Source organism: Lepidochelys kempii, chromosome 3 (genome assembly GCF_965140265.1).
Source record: "Lepidochelys kempii isolate rLepKem1 chromosome 3, rLepKem1.hap2, whole genome shotgun sequence".
Taxonomy (NCBI): Eukaryota; Metazoa; Chordata; order Testudines; family Cheloniidae; genus Lepidochelys; species Lepidochelys kempii.
Genome location: NC_133258.1, coordinates 50,456,289 through 50,475,710, shown reverse-complemented (window position 1 = coordinate 50,475,710; position 19,422 = coordinate 50,456,289). Strand labels below are relative to the sequence as shown.

At 37.7% G+C, this 19,422-nt stretch overlaps 1 protein-coding gene across 5 annotated transcripts in view; it reads right to left on the bottom strand.

Annotated features, from left to right (window-relative positions):
• Positions 1-2,947: 2,947 nt before the first annotated feature.
• PHF3 (PHD finger protein 3) overlaps positions 2,948-19,422 on the bottom strand; it is an 80,457-nt gene continuing 63,982 nt past the window's right edge. For all 5 annotated transcript variants that reach the window (XM_073336349.1, XM_073336350.1, XM_073336353.1 and 2 more), the window contains 4 exons: positions 19,275-19,422; positions 14,884-14,973; positions 13,819-14,014; positions 2,948-8,357 (listed from right to left, as the gene is read on the bottom strand). In XM_073336349.1, the coding sequence (XP_073192450.1) occupies positions 6,157-8,357; positions 13,819-14,014; positions 14,884-14,973; positions 19,275-19,422 (2,635 nt within the window). In that variant the 3' untranslated portion in view covers positions 2,948-6,156. The remainder of the gene's footprint in view (positions 8,358-13,818; positions 14,015-14,883; positions 14,974-19,274) is intronic.

Here is a 19,422-nt window from a genome sequence, read left to right as displayed (position 1 = left end):
GCTATATGAACTATTCCATGACTGAGGCAATGAAACTCTGCCTCATTTGCTGCAGACTTATAAAAACAGTGCTGTTATTTCTTCTCGTCCCCCACCTCAATTCCTGCCCATGTTCTCCCCTCACACACCCCCTAATCTCGTTCTGAGAAACAGCTGAAATACATATTTTTTAAAAAAATTACTGACTGAGGCACACACCCAACATGGAAAATTTCAGCTGGAATGGTTTGAATGGTAAAGTAAATGGTAAATTTCAGTTGGAATAGTAAAGTTACAAGCAACTGAAAAGAGGGTATTAAAATGAAGTGTCAGGACACCTTAACTCTATGACCCACTCTCAGTCTCTATTCAAGCCTAACTTAGGCTAAGTCATTATGCAAGTTAACCTATTTCCCCTTGTTTTTTCCTACCTCCCCCCCCCCCCCCCCACGTTCTTGTTAAACCCTGGATTTGTGCTGGAAATGGCCCACCTTGATTATCATACACATTGTAAGGAGAGTGGTCACTTTAGATAAGCTATTACCAGCAGGAGAGTGGGGTGGGGGGAGGTATTTTTTCATGCTTTGTGTGTATAAAAAGATCTTCTACACTTTCCACAGTATGCATCCGATGAAGTGAGCTGTAGCTCATGAAAGCTTATGCTCAAATAAATTGGTTAGTCTCTAAGGTGCCACAAGTCCTCCTTTTCTATTTCCACAGGTGACTTCCTATGTATATCCTTAGTAAATGGATTTGTACAGCTACGCTACAGCCTTGGTGACAAGATAGTCATCTTACAGTCTCTTCAAAACGTGTGTACAAATGGAAGTACATGGCATTTCCTTAAAGCTGGAAGAGTAGATAATGAAGGTTACCTGGATCTGGATGGCATCAACATTACGCAGAAAGCCAGTGCCGGAATGACTGCCCTCGACATAAACACAGATTTCTATGTTGGAGGAGTGTCATCCTTAAATCTTGTCAATTCAATGGCAACAGAGAATGAACCCATAGGTTTCAGTGGGTGTATACGAGAAATTATTATAAACCACAGAGAACTAAAACTCACTGAAGCAGACCCTAAAGATGGTTCCAATGTAGGTGACTGTGATGGAACTGTTTGCGGTTATACAGTATGCAAACATAATGGTAAATGTCAAGTTCAAAACTCAGGCTTTTCTTGCTTTTGTCCACAACCCTGGACAGGGAAAATATGTGAACAATCGGTTTACTGTTCACATAATATGTGTCTGCACCAGGCTCTTTGTATTCCTGATCCCATTTTATTTTCATACAGTTGTGCATGTACACTAGGATGGTCAGGTAGATACTGTGACAATGAAATCTCATTTTCTACTGCAAAATTTGCAGGTAATTCATACATCAAATACATGGATCCTCATTATGGAAAGAGAGACCTCAGATTTACCAGTGTCTCTCTAAATTTTACTACCAGTCAGAGTGAAGGCTTAATTTTATGGATGGGAAAAGCTGAAGATGAAGACAATGATTTCCTTGCAGTTGGTCTTACTAATGGGACCTTGAAAGTTGTGGTTAATCTTGGAGAAAGAATCTCTGTCCCTTTAATCCACAGTAAACATTCCCTTTGTTGCAAGCGATGGCATTTTATCACCATAGCTCAAAACCAGACTTCTATTAAAGTGTACCTTGATGAATATCTGGTTCTCTTTGAAGATATTGATCCACAAAGAAAATACATTGCTCTAAACTATGGAGGCATTTGCTATTTTGGTGGGTTTGAACTTGGCAGAAAAGTAAACATAGTCACTTCAGGGCTTTTTACTCAGCAGCTATTTGGTAAAATTAAAGATGTTGTACTCTTTCAAGATTCTAAAACAATCCAATTAATTAAGGCAGAAGGCTACAATGTTTATGATGGAGATGGGATTAATTGAAAAAACCCACATGAACAAATGAGTAGGCTGATGCTCCACTCTGTCTATTGGCTAGTAGTATTAGAACAAGACTCCTTTTTAGTAACATGCTTAGTAGTTATTACGCACATGCTGTAACTACTTGCTTGCTACTATAAACTACCTAACTTTTTATATGGTTGGGTGAATAGCACAGATGAAAAATGGTTCAATTTATTCATGCTACTAATCTCATTTCTAGATACTGTTTTGAAAACAGGAAACTTTGATTTTATAGATTTATTTTGCCTGAGAGTTTTGTACTCTGAACGTGATAGTTTACGAGAATAAAAGCCCTGAGAAATGTTTAAATTATGGCCTCCTTTCCAGCTTCTTTAGCCCAGCATTCTCAAGTATACTATATTAGAACAGAAATAGAAAGGCAGACATCAGAAACCAGTTCTCAGGGAGAGTGATAGAGTACAGGTTACCTAGTTTTACCTGGAATTCCTGAAAATCAACTGGCAATAGTATACAAAAAATTAACTACATTTGCCTAAGTTTTATTTGCACACACACAAATCTGTCGTCTACTGTCATCCAAAATCCAGTACTTTTCCCATTTATTTTAATACCAAAAAGTTTCTCAGAGGCTTAGTTTTTCTTACAAATGGCCTGTAAAGCATGAAAAAATCAGTCTTTGTAGAATAACTTCACGCACATATAGTGTTTCATAGGAAAACACTGGAATTTTCCTTCAGTGGAAGTTGAGATTTTCCAAGATGTCTAGGGGATATAGCCACAGATCTCCCACTGAAGTTCAATCCTTGTGTCAGCTTAAAACCTCAACCATAAAGTCCTTTTACGCAAAGTAAACAAGCTTAATTCATTTTGCAAATGCCTAGTTATTACTTTAGTGATCAGTACTTTAATCAATAAGAAATAAAACAGATATTTGTGTTATGTTAATGTGCTCAGTTATGATATGGCTTACAATGCCATTTAAATTTTTAATTTCAATTGATTGCTATTAATTTACTGTATAAATAAAATGTTTACATCAAAACAAAAATGGTGATTTCTACCTTCTTCCCTTTTATTACAGCTCAAGATCAAGTTCTCTTCTCATACTAGGAATTAACTATATATACACATACATATACACACATACAGTGTACTCAACTGCAGAGAAGAGAAATTACATGGATTTATTTCAAGATACAAAACCAGCCACTCACCAAGAATCATAAGTAAAAGGCTGGATGTCTGCTAAGACGACAATATAAATCATTTAAATCTATTTGAAGTACCCAGTGACGTGTCAAATTTCCAGGCCCATTTCAGGATACATATAAAGCAGTAATGTCTCACCTATTCATCAAACTATTTCTTAAATATTAAGGGTCAACAGTCAATACTGTGGGACAGACACTTGCTTGTTCCACTTCTTTATGATGCTCAGGAAATGCAAAGGGAGCGGAAACTGCCCACAAGTCCTTTGCTGGGGATTTCTCCAGTGTGAGGTTGTCCTCAATGAGCACAGAGGTTCCTATACCTCCCTCTTCCCAGTAGACATATCAGTAACAGAGAGAAGAGTAGCTGAAGAATATTGCTTTCCAGCTACCCCCCTAATGGACTGTTGCCATTTAGCAAGTTAAAGAAGCCTACTAGTATAACTGGGGCCAAGAAGCAGGGAGGTGTAACAGGTATATTAGGGAGGTCATTGGTTCTCAGCTTTTCCTCTTTCCCCTTTCCCAGGCTACCTCTTGGTGGGAGGGGAAGGGAGCCATCTATCCTGCTTTCTTCCCCCAAGTCTCCCACAGCCTAGCAGCTAGCCACATAATGGAGTAACCAGTCACCCTCTCCCCTTCTCCCACAATGTGATGCAGCAGGGGAACAGTTAGCAGCTTCTCACAGCACTCCAAGCTACTCCCATGGCTACAGGGGAGAATATGACAGGCAAACCGGGGAGGCAGCACCCTATACTATTGCTCTATAGTGATCAGACTTATTCAAACACTTCAGTTTAGTAACTGAAGGGCAGGAGTCTGGAAACAGATTTCCCAGTCGCCATCAACTAAAAATGAACCTATGTTAACACAGGTGTCTTTGAAAGCCACAATTGAGAGTGACACATTGGACACCACTGTTACGCTACATCCACTCAGCAAGTTTTTGAAAACGTGATGCAGCGTGGGCCAAGCTATCATGTCCACAAATTACCTTTTCAAGCAAACCACCTTAACATAATCAGGCATGCTAATTTTTTAAGGGTAGCAGTTCAGTTTCACTGGTACTGAGTTATTTTTATGATACAAACAGATTATGAGGTGGCTTGTTAGTACCAGCAGATTGGGAAGGACACTACTAATGGGCAGATTAAAAGAAAGCCAATACAGCAGAAGTCTAGGACAGATACTGAAATTATTTAAATCTTAACCCCATAAGCAAAGTCACCACTTTAAATTAGAATATAAATCTAACACGCACAAAACATTACCTACTTCAAAAATGAATAAAAAGGAATGGTATTATGCACATAGACCTCCAAAGGAAAGGGATATTTAAACTTAGATTTCTTGGCCGAGAGAACCCAATTTGCTGAAATGCTAAGCAACACTACAATGCTTGCAATTTATTACCACCCATGGAATTAATAGCCCAACCACCACTTCAATTATTAAACCAATTTTGAACAGAACGGTTTGAGTCCTGTAGACCATAGGCCATGTATGATTTTTAAATTAAGGTTTTAGATATGGCTTTCAGTTCCTAATTTAGTTGAGAAATTATTTCAGTGAATCTTCAGAGCTATTGGCCTAGGAATAATACAATAAAAGCTACAACCACCTTTATTTGGTATAAAACATTTTTAATTTTAACCTTATTTAATTTGGCTGTAAAGCTATGTGCAATGTCTGCAAATAGGAAGCTACTTTTAAATATATGACCAATTTAAAAAGTTAATTATTATGGTCTTTTAATCACATATCTGTTATTGGAAAGAAGAGGCTTATTCTACACCAAAGTGCAAAAAGCTGTGTTCATAGGTAAGGCAATGTATTCAAATTTCTTTATACACAATATTCTTAAGTAAAAATAATTAGACCAAATACTGCAAAATAGTGTGATGGACAGAATAATGTAATGGTAGAGTATTTGTTTTTCAAAAGCAGATTCAACAAAATGAGCAACGTACTGTATTTTTTTTTTTTTTTTAGAAAGTATAACAGACAGTAATATTTTGGTTTTAAAAAAAGTATCCGTGGATGCCAGTCACCATAAAATCTGAACTGCTCTGTTTATTAAAAGCCCTGACATGATTCTCCCCCTCCCAAAAAAAATCACTAGTCATGAAGTGTAAAGCAAAGCTACAAGAGTCATTCTACATCTTGTTTGTTATACTGGTTTAGTCTACTGCTTCATACCTATGAAATCAAACACACAAAGTATGTGAGAAAGTTTTATCATTTTTAGAATCAAAATATCCCTTAAAATATTTACATTTTACAGTAAAAAGGATAGCAAAACACAAGATAATGTACAAGCTTAGGTATTCAAGTTTTTGAAGCATGAAAAATTATGGGAAAATTAACTGACTAGTAAATCATAGTTTAAAGAATATAGTTTAAATTTTTTTCTTATTAAAACAAGTGCAGTTTAAAGCAATAACATTTGGACAGCTCAGCCTTCTAATTTCTGGTCACAAACTGCTTCGGATGCTTGGGAAATACTTGATAACTACTGGAAATACTGCTGAATTCTTTTATTGTATTATTGAATCAATAAAAAAAACTTCACACCACTCAACATATGTTGTATTTTGTGTTGTAATGTATGAGGGATACTAAGATTCTGCTACAGTCCTCAAAAACAGTGCAATTTAAAAACAAGGCTATTATGTGAAATTCATTTTTAAAATTTACTGGAGCATCTTAAAACAGAAGAGAGCACAAATTACCAAAGGCAGCAACTATAATGCATACTTGACTAAAGCCAACTTCATCAACTAAGAAATTTCTAAGACTTTATTGCATATTAATAAAAGAAATCTTTAAAATTTTGAATATACAGCAATGTAAAATTCTGAAAAATATTAAATTCCTATTTCTAGGGTTAGTTGGTATAATGTAAAAGAAGATGAGTATTGGTACACAGCTTTGTACCAAAACACAGACTTGTTTTTGCAAAACACCAACAATGAATAAAAAAAGATGGCACAATCCTAGCAGGCATTTTTACAAAACTTTAGGACACAACTAACAGTTATTTAAATAGGATTTTGAAAGATTGCCTGCTCTTTTTACCTTTTGCTTTTAGCTCTGTCATTGTGGTCCCTGTCTTTGTGATGTCTGTCTCTGTTCTTTTCACTTTCTCGTTCTCTATGTTTCTCCCTACTTTTCTCCCTCTCTTTATCCTTTTCATGAGACTGTTCTTCACTTTTAGGTTTATCTATCTTTTTTTCTGGATTTCTACTCTCCCTAGAGGATTTTCCATCAGATCCCCTATCACTGTGTGAAAGTCGTAACCTCTCTTTGTCTCTATGTCCTTCCTCTCTGCTTTTTTTCTCTCTCTCTTTTTCCTGGTTTCGGTCTTTCCGTCTATTCCTTTCAGAATCCTGTTCCCAGTATTTTTCACTGTTCCACTCTTTTTCATGTCTGTCTTTCTTTTGGTGATGGGATTCACTATAAAACCTCTGTCTATGCTGATCGCTTTTTCCCCTACTGAATCCTCTCTCTAAATGTTGTTCTTGTCTGCCCCAAGGGTCACTATGGCGTCTTTCTGGTCTCTTACTGTCTTTACTCTGATAAAAGTTTTCTGGCCCTGGAAATCTTGATTGTTTATGAGCCAGCGATGGCCCTTGAACAATGGGTCCAACATAATGCGGTGGCTGACCTGACAAATGAACAACAGGTGGCCATGGCATCATAGGATTTTGAGCGAAACCAAAACCTGGAGGAGGAAGAAGTGGAGGTGGTAGATGAGGAGGAAATCCAAACATGGGGCTGTTCTGAGGGGGGAAGTTAGGAGGTGAAAGTGTTTGAAACTGAAATCCAGGTAGATTAGATTTAAGATGCTGAAAATTGTGCTGCTGAGGTCTAACTGGTGAGAAATTTCCACTCATAACTGGGCTGGGGACTTTGGAAGTGAATTCAGAATGAGAAGAATTTTCTTTTTCAAAATGAGATGAGGTTGTTGCTGGTCCTCTTCTAAATGAGTGCACTGTTTCAATATTTTTCATTGGTGTATCTTCCTGCAAGTGTTTTGTTTCTTCCATTTGTGAAGCACATACATTATCTGTTTTAGCTGGAGCTGAGGTACACTGCATCTCAGATGTCTGACCACCACTTTGATACACGTTTAAGCTCTTTTCTCCTGACTGTTTATTCTCCATCTCCATTTGCTCACTTCCAGAGATGTCTGATTGTATATTTTGTCTTTCTTCATTTCTGTTAGTGTCCCCCTCCTTATTGTCTGAAGCATTAATCTGTTGGCTTCGTCCAGCTGCTTGTCTTGGGTCCCTTTTAAGATTAATAAACTGTGGAGATTTGGAAGTATTAGAAGTCATACCTTCAGCAGAACCTATGTTAACATTGTTATCACCACTTCCTTTACCTGCATTTGATGAGGAAGAAGAGAAGCTAGACTCTGTGGTCCTTTTGCTTTCTTGCAAAACATTCTCTGTGTCATACAGCTGCCACTTTGGATCATTTTCTTTACACTCCTCAGTTTCCTTGCTCTGTGATTGAACAGATAAGTTTGCTAAAAATGCTTCTGTAGAAACATCTGGTGGTTTTCCCTTAAGACTTAGACTTATCAGAGTTCCTACAGTTCCTGCAGAACATGAGGTCCCTGCAACTGGCATATCCACTGTTACTGTAACATCAGTGGATTCTTGTGAATCATCTAGTCTAGTCTTAGTTTCTATAGCTTCATCAGCAGTTACTTCAGCAACATTCATTTTTTCTTCTTTTAAGCTTGTTTGTTCAGCAAATAAAGGTATTTCTTGACTAGCACACTGGTCCACCACTGACTGATGGTGCTCATATATCTGTCCTGTAGTACCCAAAAGACTTTGAAGAATATCATCTACAGGCAGTGGTTTATTTGCTAGCTCAAGAGTAGAAGACTGATTTTCCCATCCAACGAGAACTCCAGGAAGAAATCTCAGTGGCTTTGGTGGCTCATGTTTGATGCTTTCTACTACAGGTTCAATAACCGCTGGTATTTCTTCTGTATTAGATTGTTGAGGCTTATTTCTCTGCTTATGTAACACAGTTGTGAAGGAATTAAAAAAATCATTTTCTTCCTCCTCTTCTTCTACTACTACTTCAGTACTAGAGACATCAGGTTTGCTCGGTTTGCTTTTTTTTTCTGGTGGCAAGTTACTCGGGGCACTTTCAGAAATTTCATCCACAAGGCTAGTGCTAGCACTAATCTGTCTCTTCATTTTTTGGCGAATTATCAAACCCAACAACAGATTTGGTCGATGTATTTCAATCCCTGCATAAAATCATAAAAGCAATTAATAAATGAAATACATTTATCTGGAGACAATCATTTTAATAAAAGAATAACCTATCATATGTCTATAATATTCTTTGGGCCCCCATCAGCTCCCCTCACCCAAGAGAACTGTTCTATGTGAAAAATTAGTTACACTTCTTCAAAGACGTAGCAAGGACTGCTTCCCAGTATGCTCTCTCCAGCGTCTAAAGGTACTGTGTGTTTCAAAGGCATAAGGCAACCAGACAGCTGCTCAACCAGTGCACCTCATTTTCATGCCATTGCCTCATAGGAGGCAAATTCTGCCCATCAGGTAGTTTGTTTGGGAAAACTTAGGTTCCCTTAAAAATGGGGGTCTCCTTTTAGCGATCTGAGTCAAACATATGGGCAATGAGAATGCAAGCTAACCATGAACTCTGCAGAACAATGCACCATATTAAAATGTAGCAAAGGGTTTAATTTAGGACATTTTAAAATATCCTAAAATGAGCATAAGTAATCTTGATATCCAGAAGGACTGGCTTAAATATAGGTAATGGCCATCCACAATCAAAACACAAACAAGGGCAATCTCTTGCCCTCATATTTAAATGAATTTAGCCCAGGGAAATGCTTTTAAAATAAAAATGAACAACACTCAAATATCTTGGGCTAGATACCCAGCACCACTACAGCAGAAAGGGGATATAAAAGCCACCTAACTAGTTACTTGGGTTTTCCCCCAACTTAAAGTAGAGGTAATCCTTTGGTGGCACAAATGCCCCTTTCCAGAGCTTCAGCATAATCAAGATGGCCAAGCAAAAGCAGGTATGGTTGGAGCATCAGTGTTTTCATTAAGAAAAAACCTGAATGTAAAAACAGCATGAGAAATACATAATTTTTCACAGGGCAAATGTCAAGGTTGTTCAACCTAAAAATACCAATCTACACTAAAAAGTCTTACCATAAAGAATATAAGTACAGTATGTATATTTAGGTTGGCTAAACCTTGCTACTATGTAAATAAGTAAAAATTTCAAATGCCTGACTTGGAATGCAAAATCTAAGTATACAGCTTGTCATTCTGTAACTAATATTCATGTATACAAGTGCTGTGATTTTTTTTTAGCATAGAATTTCTCAAGTTTCACTTAAATAATAATGATTCAATTGAGGTTTATTCTGATTTTTGTATGTGCAGGGATTCACAATATTAACTTCCAGAATAAAGAAATGAAACCAACAGACCTTAAAGGGAAGCGTGCCTGCTGTTCTACTGAACATTCTACACCCAACTATCGTTTCCCCAAATGCCCCAGAAGGGAACAGAGAATCGTAGGACTATAATGGACCTCAAGAGGTCTTTTAGTTCAGTGCCCTGCACTCACGGCAGGACTAAGTACCAGTCCACAAGCCATCGGCTGCCAGTCTGTGCGCACATTGGAAAAAAAAACTGCCGGTCCCCCACATCAGATAGCTTGAGAAGCACTGATCTAGACCTTCCCTGACAGGTGTTTGTCTAACCTGCTCTTAAAAATCTCCAATGACTGTGATTCCATAACTTCCCTAGGCAATTTATTCCAGTGCTTAACTACCTTGATAGGTAGCAAGTTTTTCCTAATGTCCGACCTAAACCTCCCTTGCTGCAATTTAAGCCCATTGCTTCTTGTCCTATCCTCAGAGGTTAAACAAAAAAAAGTTTCTCCCTCCTCCTTGTAAAAACCTTTTATGTACTTGAAAACTTATATCCCCACTCAGTCTTCTCTTCTCCAGACTAAACAAACCCACTTTTTTCAATCTTTCCTCATAGGTCATGTTTTCTAGATCTTTAATCATTTTTGTTGCTCTCCTCTGGACTTTCTCCAATGTGTTCATATATTTCCTAAAATGTGGTGCCCAGAACTGGACACAATACTCCCGGTGAGGCCTTATCAGCACAGAGCAGAGCAGAAGAATTACTTATCACATCATGCTTACAACACTCCTGCTAATACTCCCCAGAATTATGTTTGCTTTTTTTTGCAACAGTGTTACACTGTTGACTCTCAATTAGCTTGTGATCCACTGTGACCCCAGGATCACTTTCTGCAGTACTCCTTCCTAGGCAGTCATTTCCCATTTTACGTGTGCACACCTGATCGTTCCTTTCTAGGTGCAGTACTTTGCATTTGTCCTTATTAAATTTCATCCTATTTACTTCAGACCATTTCTCCAGTTTGTCCAGACCACTTTGAATTTGAATCCTATCCCTCAAAGCACTTGCAACCTCTCCTAGCTTGGTATCATCCCCAAACTTTATACGCATACTCTCTCTGCCGTTATCTAAATAGTTGATGAAGCTATTAAACAGAACAGAATCCAGGACTGATTTCTGCAGGACCCCACTCAATATGCCCTTCCAGCTGGACTGTGAACCACTGATGATAATTCTCTAGGAACAGTTTTCCAACCAGCTATGCACCCACCTTGTAGTAGTTCCATCTAGGTTGTATTTCCCTAGTTTGTTTATGAGAAGGGCATGCGAGACTGTATCAAAAGCCTTACTAAAGACAAGATAGACCACATCTATCGCTTTCCCCCTATCCACAAGGCTTGTTACACTATCAAAGAAAGCTACTAGGTCGGTATGACACGATTTATTCTTGACAAATCCATGCTGATTGTTACCCATCACCTTATTATCTTCTAGGTGTTTGCACAATGCTTAATTATTTGCTCCATTACCTTTCCGGGTACTGAAGTTAAGCTGACTAGTCTGTAATTTCCTGGGTTGTCCTTATTTCTCTTTTTATAGATTGGCACTATATTTTCCCTTTTACAGTCCTCTGGAATCTATCACATTTTCAAAGATAATCACTAATGGCTCATATCTCCTCAGTCAGCAACTTGAGTAGTCTAAGATGTATTTCATCAGGCCCTGCCAACTTGAAGACACTTATCTAAGTAATTTTTAACTTGTTCTTCCCCTATTTTAGCCTTAGATCCTACCTTATTTTCACTGGCGTTCACTATATTAGATGTCCAAACACTACTAACCTTTTTGGTGAAAACAAACAAAAAAGTCATTTAGCACTTCTGCCATTTCCACATTTTCTGTTATTGTTTTCCTCCCCCACATTGAATAATGGGCCTACCCTGTCCTTGGTCTTCCTCTTGCTTCTAATGTTTTCATGTTACCCTTTACGTCTCTAGTTAGTTTAATCTCATTTTGTGCCTTGGCCTCTCTAATTTTGTCCCTACATGCTTGTGTTGTTTTGTTTCTATTCATCCGTTGTAATTTAGCCTAGTTTCCACTTTTTGTAGGACTCTTATTGAGCTTCAGATCATTGAAGATCTCCTGGTTAAGCCACAGTGGTCTCTTGCCATACTTCCTATCTTTCGTACGCAATGGGATAGTTTGCTCTTGTGCCCTTAATAAATGTCTCTGTGAACAACTGTCAACTCTCTTGAACTGTTTTTCCCCTTAGACCTCCTTCCCATGGGATCTTACCTACCAACTCTCTGAGTTTGCTGAAGGCTGCTTTCTTTAAATCCATTGTCTTTATTGTGCTGTTTTCCCTCCTACCATTCCTTAGAATCATGAATTCTACCATTTCATGATCACTTTCATCCAAGATGCCTTCCACCTTCAAATTCTCAACCCAGTTCCTCCCTATTTGTCAAAATCAAATCTGGAACAACCTCTCCCCTAGTAGCTTTCTCCGCCTTCTGAAATATAAAAATATCTCCAATATATTCCAAGAATTTATTGGATAATCTGTGCCCTGCTGTGTTATTTTCCCAAAAGATGTCTGGATAGCTGAAGTCCCACATCACCATCAAGTCCTGTAATTTGGATGATTTTGTTAGGGTTTTTTGTTTGTTTGTTTGTTTGTTTTTAAAAAGCCTCATCCACCTCTTCTTCTACCCTGACATCACCCTTGTTTTTTACCCATTTTATCTTTACCCAGGGACTTTCAACAAGGCTTTCAACAGACACCACTGCAGTAGACGAAGGCACCAAAAGTGCACACATAGGTGAGTTTTTTCCCCACAATCCAGAACCCTCAGTATCTATAAGAGCTGCCCCAGACTCTCACTACTGCTGGCCCACAGCAGGACCAAGGAACCAGAGACATAACTTCACAATGCCTACACATTATGGGGTTCACTTCAAGCTGCACTTCCCTCACCTAAAGTCTTTGTCTAAACAAGAAACTAGCCCTGGTTTAATTAAAAAGGGTTTTTGACTCAATTTTAGGGTTTATATACATGACAATATCCACGAAAATAAATCTAAATTGGCAAAATATGTTAATTTGAAGATTATTTAAATCACATTAAACCTGTTAACACACTCATTCAGAATTTAAGCGGTCTTAATTAGGTTTAGCCTAATTCACATCCAAAGTTAATTTAGATTACTTTTCCTGGATGTCCTTGTGGAGACAAAGCCCTTAGTTAAATTGGCGTAAAACTCCACAACCACGCTAATTTAATCTAAACCTATATAGGCCTGGAGTAAACTGATTTAAGATTGTCCATATAGAGGTTTGCACCAGTTTATTTAAGTAATTAAAAACTATGTTTAGTTATTCTGGAGCAACTTTTGTGTGCAGGTCTCAACGTACACTATGCATACTGCTTCTGGCCTCCAGTTCCTTGTCTTCATCCTCTCTCTCTCTCTCATCTACACATTCAATCCCTTTGACCTTTCCTACCATTCAGGTTTAACTTCCTCTAATTCTCATCATCCTATCTCGGGTACTCTCTGAAACTCCACCAACTCCCACTTTCCTCACTCCTCTGTATTTCTGCCTCACACATCAACCAGAAAGAGAAAAAAGTCACCCCCAAATATTTGTGAATAAAATTAAAATTTTAAGAACCAAAGAGAGCGTGTAGAAAAACTAAGTAATTTCAAGATCTTGCATTTGTGAAACCCTTCTCTATCCAATCTATCTATTTTTAATCTTCCCTTATCTTTTTAGTTTGTAAGGTTTTGAGGGCAATGACTGTCTTGTCATTAGTACGTTACATACCAAGTACATTTTGGGTGCTGTAAAAATTATATATTAAAATGTAACACAAACATGGGGTTCAGAGTGAATGTGAATAAACCTCTTTCAGAAGTCACCTGCACCACTCTATTCACTGAGCTGTACTAAATATCAGACTTTCTCTCACCTTTCCCTCTATCCCCTGCCACATGGCAGTGTGGGTTAAACATTAATCAGAAGACTTTTTTTTGGATTAAATATTTAAAACACATAAATCCAAATAATTGTTTGGGTTGGAAACTGGTTTCCAATCTGTTACAGAAGATTCTCATAACACCAGGACAATCAATAATGCCTTATTTGAATAAGATGTGCAATACTCAATTTGCTCAAAAACACTGATGTTAAACGTTAAACTTTAATTTTCAGGTACATTTTGTATTTCACTCATGGGGGAGGTGCCACTATATGTAAATTTCCAAGCTGTGTATTGTACTTACCAGGTCCATCAAAAGGTACAAGATGATGTGGAATTTTGTCTGAGGCACCTAAAGGGATAAGATACAAATCCTTCACTTGCTTCATGTTATTGGCAGCTACACCATAACGCTTCCTGCTGCTGAAGTATGCGAACAGCAAAGCATAGGAAATCTGATCCTCTTCAGTTACCGGGGTGAAGCGAACTACACAAATTTCCTGTTTAAAAAAGGAAAAAAGGTAGTGCGAAGTATTTACAAATTGTGTTTTTTAAAGTAAATTTTAATAGTGATTGGTCTTCAAGTAAGTATATAATCCACAGAAAAGGGGAAATAACTGACTAGAAAAAGGAAGAGATAACAAAATAGAGAAGAGTAGGAGACAGCAGAAGAAAGTCTCTCTGAAGCATTAAGAGAAAACACAATGAGAAGCTTCCAGAAAAAAAAAATTACTGACTGTACATGACAAAAAATTAAAATATTTTCTCTGCCTGCAGATTCTTGTATACCAGCTTTTTCAGAAGGCATGCCAAATTTGGAACATTTCAAATTTTATTCTACCAACACTCCTAAGGAATCTGTATTCTGCACCGCTTTTGGTGTTTAAGATATATCATTAGTTGCTACAGTGGAAAGGCAAGAACCCTAACACCAGGTATGGTGAAGGGGAAGGAGAGGGAGGAACTCCTTGTCTCTTCTCACACACAAGGGCAAATCAGAACTGCCTGATTAATGTCTGTATTGACTTCAGCTGGGTGAAAACTGGAGAGAGGGGAAGAGAGGAGTGACAAGCTACAAACGAACAGTAGGAAGGAGGGATAAAATATGCTATCAACTCCAAAACCCAGGTCCCAACAAAAATATCAACTACCCTCAAATTGGATTATTTACATTTAAGCATCACAGTAGAAATTGGTCTTCAAGAGGGATTTGGGCAATGAGAGGATAGCAGCCTTATGTACACACCAAAAACTGATACGTAAGTCATACTATTTTCAACAGAGAACTGTCTGAAAACATATATACACAACATTGGCAGCAGACAGACAGTTAAAGTCTTCTAATTTAAAGTATAAGTTTCTTCCTTACCTTGGTCCCTGAAGCTTTTATTTTTTCTACATACTCCCAAACAGTGTGAGGTGATATCCTGCCACCTACTTGGATACTATCTGGCAAGTCCTGTCAAAAAAGCAGATATACAATTTGAACCCACTGTGGCTACTGAAATAGATTTCAAAATAATAAAGGAACTTAACTCCTCAATGCTTATATTACATATGATTAGTTTATCATCAGAAGTTATGCCACTTCAGGGAAACAAACTAGTTTGGATTAAACTATGGAGTTGGGTTTTTCAATATAAAACCAATAATGTGTAACAGAATGCACAGTACCTCTTGCACACTTCTACACCTGTAATTATACATCACTAACAACAGGTATAAATAAAAGATTTTCAACAAGGCTGTGGATTAATTGCAGTTAACTCATGCGATTAATTCAAAAAAATTAATTACAGTTTTAATCACACTGTTAAATAATAGACTACCAATTAAAATTTATTAAATATTTTGGATGTTTTTCTACATTTTCATATATATTGTATTGTGTTGTAATTCAAATCAAAGTGTATATTATTTTTGATCATAAATATTTGCACTGTAAAAATGAAACAAAAGAAAATATTTTTCAATTCACCTCATACAAGTACTGTAGTGCAATCTCTGTCATAAAAGTGCAACTTACAAATGTATTTTTTTTTGTTACGTAACTGCACTCAAAAACAAAACAATGTAAAATGTCAGAGCCTACAAGTCCACTCAGTACTACTTCTTGTTCAGCCAATTGCTAAGACAAACAAGCTTGTTTACATTTACAGGTGATAATGCTGTCCTCTTCTTATTTACAATGTCACCAGAAAAGTGAGAACAGGCATTTGCATGGCACTTTTGTAGCCAGCATTGCAAAGTATTTACATGCCAGATATGCTAAACATTTGTCTGCCCCTTCATAATTCGGCCACCATTCCAAAGGACATGCTTCCATGCTGATGGCGCTCGTTAAAAAAATAATGCATTCATTAAATTTGTGACTGAACTCCTGGGGGGAGAATTGTATGTCCCCTGCTGTTTTACCTGCATTCTGCCATATATTGCATGTTATAAGCAGTCTCAAATGATGACCCAGAACATGTTGTTTATTCTAAGAACAATTTCACTACAGATTTGACAAAACACAAAGAAGGTACCAATATGAGATTTCTAAAGATAGCTACAGCACTCGACTCAAGGTTTAAGAATCTGAAGTGCCTTTCAAAATATGAGAGGGACGAAGTGTGGAGCATGCTTTCAGAAGTCTCAAGAGCAACACTCCGATGCGGAAACTACAGAACCTGAACCACCAAAAAAGAAAATCAACCTTCTGCTGGTGGCATCTGACTCAGACAATGAAAATGAACATGCGTCGGTCCGCACTGCTTTGGATTGTTATTGAGCAGAGCCTGTCATCAGCATGGACGCCTGTTCCCTGGAATGGTGGTTGAAGCATGAAGAGACATATGAATCTTCAGCACATCTGGCACGTAAATATCTTGCGACGCTGGCTACGACAGTGCCATGAGAATGCCTGTTTTCAGTTTCAGGTGACATTGTAAACAAGAAGCAGGCAGCATTATCTCCTAAAAATGTAAACAACCTTGTTTGTCTGAGCGATTGGCTGAACAAGAAGTAGGACTGAGTGAACTTGCAGGCTCTAAAATTTTACCTTGTTTTATTTTTTGAATGCAGTTTTTGTACATAATTCTACAATTTTTGTAATCCCTTGACAGCCCTACTTATCAGATAAATAACACTTTTATCTGTGTTTATAGTGACAAGTGACTACCTTGTACCATGGATTGATGTTAGTTACATCATCTGGAGATTGGATTCTGTAATTAATGTTTTATTATAGTTGCAGATCTAATGTATGTCACTATTTATCACCAATGCAAACAGTCACAAAAACCCATACATTAAGATTGCAAAAATAAACACTCAAGTCAGGAAATGCTAAGGTTAAAGTTGAATGCTTACTCTTCATGCTACTACTAAGTGCATGTGGAGCAGTACTATGTGCTGGTACTACAGTCTTAATTATATAATCACACACAGTTTTACATATAATGCAAGCTTTTTATAATCTTGTATACAAAAGTTCAGCACTGTGGTGGGGAAGGCAACCAGCAGTGAAGAAAATCTGTTTTACCACATTCATACCAAAAATATTTGTTGACCTTGTAAAGCTGTTATCAATTTTACAGTGAAATATTATACACATGCAGCATATCATGATTAACATTATAAAAACAAATACCACAGTACAAATAGCTACAGGTCACTTCATCGGATGCATGCAGTGGAAAATACAGTAGGGAGATTTTATCTACACAGAGAACATGAAACAATGGGTGTTACCCTACACACTGTAACGAGAGTGATCAGGTAAGATGAGCTATTACCAGCAGGAGAGGAAAAAAAAAACAAAAACTTTTGTAGTGATGATCAAGGTGGGCCATTTCCAGCAGTTGACAAGAACGTCTGAGGAAGAGTTTCCGGGGGCGGGGGGGGGGGGGGGGCGGAATAAACATGGGGAAATAGTTTTACTTTGTGTAAGGACACAGTCTTTATTCAAGCCTCAATTAATGGTTTCCAGTTTGCAAATTAATTCCAATTCAGCAGTCTCTCATTGGAGTCTGTTTTTGAAGTTTTTTTGTTGAAGAATTGCCACTTTTAGGTCTCTAATCGAGTGACCAGAGAGACTGAAGTGTTCTCTGACTGGTTTTTGAATGTTATAATTCTTGACATCTGATTTGTGTCCATTTTTTCTTTTAAGTAGAGACTGTCCAGTTTGACCAATGTACATGGCAGAGGGGCATTGCTGGCACATGATGGCATATATCACATTGCTAGATGTGCAGGTGAATGAGCCTCTGATAGTGTGGCTGATGTGATTAGGCCCTATGATGATGTCCCCTGAATAGATATGTGGACACAGTTGGCAACGGGCTTTGTTGCAAGGATATGTTCCTGGGTTAGTGTTTTTGTTGTGTGGTTGCTGGTGAGTATTTGCTTCAGGTTGGGGGTTGGAGCAAATGTGGTTGTATCTTAGAGCTTGGCTGTAGATTGTGGATCGTGTGGTGTGGTCTGGAAGAAAGCTGGAGGCATGTACGTAAGTATAGCGGTCAGTAGGTGTCCGGTATAGGGTGGTGTTTATGTGACCATCACTTATTAGCACTGTAGTGTCCAGGAAGTGGATCTCTTGTGTGGACTGGTCCGGGCTGAGGTTGATCATCCCACCAATGGACACAAATCAGACATCAAGAATTATAACATTCAAAAAACCAGTCGGAGAACACTTCAATCTCTCTGGTCACTCGATTAGAGACCTAAAAGTGGCAATTCTTCAACAAAAAAACTTCAAAAACAGACTCCAATGAGAGACTGCTGAATTGGAATTAATTTGCAAACTGGACACCATTAATTTAGGCTTGAATAAAGACTGTGTCCTTACACAAAGTAAAACTATTTCCCCATGTTTATTCCCGCCCCCCCGAAACTCTTCCTCAGACGTTCTTGTCAACTGCTGGAAATGGCCCACCTTGATCATCACTACAAAAGGTTTTTTTTTTTTTCCTCTCCTGCTGGTAATAGCTCACCTTACCTGATCACTCTCATTACAATATGCATTGTAACACCCATTGTTTCATATTCTCTGTGTATATAAAATCTCCCCACTGTATTTTCCACTGCATGCATCCGATGAAGTGAGCTGTAGCTCATGAAAGCTTATGCTCAAATAAATTTGTTAGTCTCTAAGGTGTCACAAGTACTCCTTTTCTTTTTGCAGTTTTGTCTTGCCTCTCTCCTGCACTCTACAGAGAGAGTGATGAACGTTATGGAGAAGAAGAAAGGGCAACAATGCAAGGTAAGGATAGTTTAATCTTCTCAAGAGCAGCCCCGGAAGTGTTATTGCTCAGATTGGTATGGCAATCATTTTAATAGACAGTTCACATAAGTTTAAAATTTAAGGAAAAACAAATGTATGGTTAGCAAACATGTCTAGTTGATTCCTCAATCCTCTCATTATTTGGGTTCACTTGCTTTGGTTGGTTTTATGACTACCCCTGTATTTGGAAACGTATTTCAAGAAACACAAAATAGGAGAGGAGTGCCCTGAAACACTCCAAAAAAAGCTTACATCTTGGTAAACCATGGGATCCTTTGAGGCAAGCTTAAGTATACTTACTGTTAAATAAATAAATGCTAATCTAAGTCAACCTGCTAGTACAGTATTTAACATAATGATCATACTTCACTTTTCAGCTCAGTACAACTATGATCGCTTTATTTGATCCCAAATAAGTGACAAAGCAAATGAATAAATACATTAAATTTTCATTCTTCATGGTAAATATAAATATTTGAACAAACATACAGTACCTCAGTTAAATACTCAAAAGAGCCAGAGACTGGGTAGGCCTTGATAACAAACTTTGCTACAGAAGGCATATTGATAAAACCTTTCCAGATGAAGTTCAGTCGAGCCAGAAATAGAGTTTCACTTTCAACAGTACCAGGTGTCTCTGAT